This window comes from Rhagoletis zephyria, unplaced genomic scaffold (genome assembly GCF_001687245.7).
Source record: "Rhagoletis zephyria isolate East Lansing unplaced genomic scaffold, Rhagoletis_zephyria_1.1 Rzeph_scaffold_01272, whole genome shotgun sequence".
Lineage (NCBI taxonomy): Eukaryota > Metazoa > Arthropoda > Insecta > Diptera > Tephritidae > Rhagoletis > Rhagoletis zephyria.
The window spans coordinates 26,644-32,807 of record NW_016158356.1 but is presented as its reverse complement, the minus strand read 5'-3'; the positions used below and the strand labels follow the sequence as shown (position 1 = coordinate 32,807).

The 6,164-nt window shown below is 36.2% G+C and overlaps 1 protein-coding gene across 1 annotated transcript in view; it reads right to left on the bottom strand.

Annotated features, from left to right (window-relative positions):
* Ir64a (Ionotropic receptor 64a) overlaps window positions 1-6,164 on the bottom strand; it is a gene marked incomplete at its 5' end in the record, with an annotated part of 41,492 nt that overhangs the window by 13,920 nt on the left and 21,408 nt on the right. Inside the window, 2 exons of the mRNA XM_017616793.1 lie at window positions 2,510-2,772; window positions 2,875-3,103. Of these exons, the coding sequence (XP_017472282.1) occupies window positions 2,510-2,772; window positions 2,875-3,103 (492 nt within the window). The remainder of the gene's footprint in view (window positions 1-2,509; window positions 2,773-2,874; window positions 3,104-6,164) is intronic.

Below are 6,164 nucleotides of genomic sequence, written 5' to 3'. Positions count from 1 at the left end.
ATTTTTGCGAAAAGTTACCTTGCCATACTTATTTACTACTTAACAAGAATTTTGGCAAAATGTTGCTGATTTTGTTTAAATAAATCATTTATTTCAAAGAAATTTTTATTTATTATTTTTGTAAATTTCTGGAAACCGATTGAAACCTGTGATTGAAATGGTTTCGGTATCGTTCCTTTTCAGGTCAAGATAACGGTTACGGTTTCGGTTTCGGTTTTGAAAAACGAAACGGTTTTAAACGGTTACGGTTTCGGTTTGGGTTTCGGTTTCATTCCTTGCTCCAGATCCTACTGAAAGATAAGTGTTGGGATATCATTTTTATTACGAAATCTCACTATTTTCAATCTGTTTGCAGAACCGATCGAAAGGAAGACATTAATTATCTTACAAACTAGAAAAATAACCTACAACAAAATCGATAAAAATATCGATAACAGAATCGATAAATATCGTTAACAAACTCGATAAAAATATCCTTAGCAAAATCGATAAATATCGATAACAAAATTTTATTAATATCGGTAAAAAAAAATCAATAAAAATATCGATTATTATATCGATAAATTCTGAAAATTTCGATAGCAAAATTGATACCAATATTTATTTATATATTTATTTTATCGATAAGTCCCGAGAATCCCGAAAATCTCTGAAATCCCCAAATAGTTGCCAGATTGAGTCTCTATGTCTCTCTCTATATATCCTTTCCTCTTTAATTACCTTTAGTTTAATCTTTCTTCGCCTACCTTCATCTTTACTTTTATCGGTATCGTCAAGCTCCTCTTTGCTTTTACTTTTATGTTTATCATTTTCTTCATCTACATATTCCCCTTCACCTTTGCCCTTATATATATAAGTAAAGTGTTTAAATTTACCTTGGTCTTCATTTTTGCCTTTATCTTTACGCATGTTTGTTTTTGTTTTTCTTTTTCCCTTTGCCTTTATCCTTTTCCTTATCTATGTACGTAGTCACCTTTACTTTCATTCCTGTATTGGTCTCTTTCTAAGTGCTATTCTTTAACCTTTTATTAGCAAATTTTTGTTAAATAAATACCATATGCATACACACAATAAGCACTTGTTTCAGCCCCAACCATTTCCGTTGCACCATTTCCGGGGGCAATTTCCGTTGAATTTGCCAATTTACTCCCAACCAACCAACCGCCGCTAAAGAAGTTTCACTTCAAAAACTTTTTTATTGTTTGCTTGGATTTTTCCATGGTGAGGCCACAACTTCATTTGACGATTATCACGATAATGTGGACCCTTTTTTTTACGGAAAACTTTCATTAGATCAAAGGTCTGTTTTAAGTCGTTTAACAAAGCGTTCACTGAGGTTGCTTTTGAAAAGTTTTGATAATTACCTTCCGCAATTTGAATTAATTTGTCAGTGTTGCGTTAGATAACCTTTTACTACATTCATTATTTACGTTAAATTTCTAATAACAAAACAACTATTTGTATTAATTATAATTAAATTCCTTCAATTTGACTTCAAACTGCATCCATATAGAAAGATTATTCCTCCACAGTGAGTTCTCACTACAGCGCTGTTCCACACTTTAAAGCCCATCGCAATCCTCCATACCACCAATAGAGAAAATTAGGTATCTAGTATCTAGAGTATAACTGTAACGAATTGAAATACAAAACCGCAAGCTTACGGTCATGCATGCACACCATACGAAGCGCACTACACACACTCCCGTATGCGTTTGGCACAACGCACGCAAAATAGAAGTACTCATACATATGTATGTATGTGTTATACGAGCTCAGTGCGGTTATGTGCGTTGAAAGCAAAAAATGCACAAGTAATTTCCATATCCAGTGCCACCAACCATGCAGTAAGCGCTCAAAAACCAACAGCAACAATAAATAAAACATATGAATAGCAAAAGACGAGCGCCGGCTAGAAAAAGCGCCAAAGCGTTAGGAATTATTCTTGCATTTTTCGGTTTGTGGTTTACGGTTTCCCGTTTCACTTACAATAGTAGTCGGGCATAATAAATGGCAGAGAGGGGGAGAATAAGAATAACAGCAGCAACAACTATAGTGTTCATGACAACATCTCACTTCCTTTGCTGCTGCCAGTTTGTTGGTTACGTTCGTAATTGTAGTTTAAAAGCCCTGCAGTTAAATTCTGAAGGGTAAATAGATATCCTTTTTACACTTGAAAATAAATAATAAAAAAAAAACCAATTGTGAATAGGCAGACGAGTATCTATAGAAAGCACATGTGCATTTTTATGGTACATACATACATATATTTGTATGTATGCAAACCATGTGGTTACTTAGCCGCCGTTTGTGTGTTTAGAAAAGTTGCTGCTCTGCTGCTTTGTGATAAAGAAATCTACTTTTAATTGGTGAAAATTGTGGTCAGTGTACATATAATAAATAACTTTAAACAAAACTGTTAACCAAAATCATAGCATTGAAACTGAAAGTTTTTAAATACTTTGAAGCATTTATTTAGCATTCCACACACACACACACATATACTCACTTCCCCTACGTATCTTATCCACACCATATTGCGGATCATACCAATTGGATGCCTCATTTATCTTGGCATGCGCACCCGTCTCATGACTATGCAATATATCGCGGTATGCCTTTGACTTTTGTGCTTCGGTAAGCTCCACATTGGATTGCAAGCCAGCTGCATCGGGCAGCGGCAATGCGGTTGCATTGCTAACTATCGTCGGTGTGTGCGTTTCACTATGTATTGGCACGCTGGTCACTTTCTTGGCGTATAATTCCATGGCGATGGGGAATAAGAAAAAATTTAGAAATTATTTCTAGTGCAAAAAAAAACCATTCTACGAGAAGTCTCTGAATTTGAGCACCAAAATATGTGCAAGGCAGTTTTCTTTATTTTTGCTCACCAAAAAGTAGTCACGATTATAGGCAATATCTTCTACACCAACTTCCAGCGAACTGTGTATCAAATCACGCAATGTCCGTATCGTTTTCGGTTTCTCCATCAGCAAAGTGCCCACAATGCTGGCCGAATAGAATTGATAGATGGCGAAAGCGAAGAGCAGACTGGTAATAACGATGCAGCGACCCGAAAAGAAACTTGTCGAAAATGTCAGTCCTACTTTTGGGGGCAACATCAAGCAAGGACGCATTTGATCGGTGCAAATAAATACGTTGTAGAAATAAAGAACAATTAAAGAAGAAGAGTGAGAGTAAATGTCAGCAAATGCAAGCAGCCACAGTTTTACGTAGTATTTTGTGCATACAGTGGCCGCCAAAATAATTTGGATTATGTGAAATAAGAAATACAGAGTATTTCAAAACACAAGCTTATAGCCAAGAAGTGTAGCATTTATAAGTTACGTATGTATTGACCTTAAAATTGTTCAACTTTTTTATCTAACATTATTTATTTTTTTTTAATTTCAGATAATGTACATAGTTCTTGTGCGATTCTGTATATTCCCTAAAACTCTGAAGTAATTAGCACTATTTTTACCTTCCAATGCCACGAACTTTTCACATTTTCCGCTGCCAATTGCGGAAAATTATACATCACCGCCAATACTAAGTAGTTGCCATGTAATTTATCTACAGCTAAATAGTCGAATTACTTGCAGTTTCACGACAGTAAACTTTGAAGTCATTACCTTCGCATCGTGTGCAAGTAACTCTTGCAACCACAATTATTCTGCTCACTTGCTTTTAGCTGGAATCGATTGGAGCCGTGAAGCGCATTTCCTCATTTAACAAAAACTAGGAATGCCACTGAAGAACTAACATATGTACATATGTATTCACATACTTTAATTACATACTTACGTATGTGAATTATAGGTGCATTTTGAAAGCATCAATGCAGAGGCTGACATTTGAAATGACTATGAAATTAAAATTAACTAAATTATTTATGGACCTTCAAGCCTTTTCTTGCTATTTTCAGTAAGGCCAAGACGTATTTTAATCAATCTATTAGAGTGGTACTTAAAATATCCATATCATGGGACACACACAATTTTATTTTATTCTACGTACCAATTGAAGGCATCCAAGAAAATTTCAAAATAAAAAAAAAACTTTTTGGCATTGAAAAAATTTATTCGACCAAATTTTTTTGCTCAGCTATAACTCAGTGAGTTTATGAACTTATGTGCTTTAATATCATTTTTTTTTTTTTTAATTTTTTCAAAATCTGTTAGCGACCCTTAAAAATGTATTTAACATTTTGAAATTTTCATCGATGTCTTAATTTTATACGTAGAACAAAATAAGAAGGTGCCCCATAAAAACTTTGCATGCCGATAATTTGAGGATCACCTTATTATCTATAATTTTCTAAAATCATAGGAGGCAGCGTTGATGCTGATCAACTCAATAACTCGGTGCCATTTTCAGTTACAGAGAACGAAAAATTACACTGAAGATGGCACAACATCGAAACCGGTTTGAAAATAAAAATTTTTTTTTTGTCTAGAACCTCTGTAACTCATTCGCGGTACAGCGCTATTCTGAACTGAGATTAAAAAGAAAAAAAAACCGTAGTCGTTGCGTCACTCAGGCGAACCTCAGACTTCTTGGCTTATGAACTGCCTTTTGAAATTGACATATGCTTATTTAGTTATAATCTCAACCTGTTTACAACAAAGTTCACTGAATTTAAATCTCCATCAATGAATCTTTTTATATCTCTCATCAACATAGAACGGTATTATAACTTCAGTCCGTTGTTTTTATGTTTTTTAGATCGCGCAACGCCTTACTCCTGAGAACTTCAGCGATCTGGGTCTTTTCTCAGGAGATCTCTATGAGAGAGTCCTATAGACTCTCAGATCACTGCAGTATTTTCCAGGCTGAGATATATGCCATCGAAATTGCGAGAAAGCTGGTGAGTACGATCGACTTAGCTCCATCTTAACTTGTCTTCGTTGTTGGCAATCAAGTTGATGTCAACGCCTTCGGGTTGGCAACGACTAACTCCATTTGCGCTAAGGAATTTCAAAGATCTCTACAAGCTCTACAGCAACACACAATCAATCTCTACTGAGTCACGGAACAGAGTGGTGTACCGTACGAATGTTCTAGAAAAGGATCTGATATGGGACTTGGGGAAGCGATCCATATCGTAAAAGCACCCCTGCGATTTCTGCTCCCAGAAGTTGAGAGAGTGACCAGGGCAACCGCCAATAGTAGGTGGAAAAATCTGCACCCCTGCTTGGTATCGCGCTTGCTCTGGTCACGGCTGGACGAACGAGGAGCTTGGAGTTTATTAAGGCTTTCAAAGCCAAACGTTAGGTTTCTCATAGGAACACTCCAGCACTTGCGAGTGCCCATTACTCCGAGGAAAATGCCTCAAATTTCTTGCCTATTATTTCTTCTAGAGCCTGAATATCTGGATGAAAGCTCCACTGGAGGGACTGCTACCATGCGCTAGAGAATCAAATGGTTCAAAGGGTTGTAGGGATATGCATGGGGGAAACACCCTGGGCATCGCAAAGGGGCTTGTGACCCCCCGAGTGAACTCTTTTCTCCTGCTAATAAGCCACACAAGGTCCACTGGCAAAGTCGTCAAAATCGGTGTCTAGTTATTAAGTATTTATATCTCTCACACCCCTGACTGTTCATATATAAGTTTAAGAATCTGTTTACTAATCGATCATATAAGGCCGTCTGTGCAAAATTTAAGATTTGTTTTATAAGGTATAAAATTTATTTTCTTTTTTAAATTAAGCTTGGGATTTTTATAAGACCTCTCGTATCCCCTTTGCCACACCTGCTAATCTTCAAATTACAGATATGTACTTTCAAATTACAATGTAATCCTACTTTTCACTTAACACCCTTGCTTTGTAAATAGCATGGCAATCAAGATTGCTTTTGTACAAATCAAGCAAATAGTTCTTACACCCACAAACTCGGTAACAATTTGTGCAGTAATGTTTACAAAATGGCAGTCTTGCAACAAAGCCAAACAAGCGAAATTGAACCCAGCAACCTTAAATCGACCTAAGAAAATGAAGCAAAACTATACTATGTACTTAGTTATGAAAGCAAAGTAGGAAAGTAAACTTGTGTGCACCACCTAAATTGCGTTGCATGCCACACATGCCGACTCACATACACAAAAGCCAATAACACTGGGAGCACACAAACATACTACTTCCAAATATTTCGATAGTTTC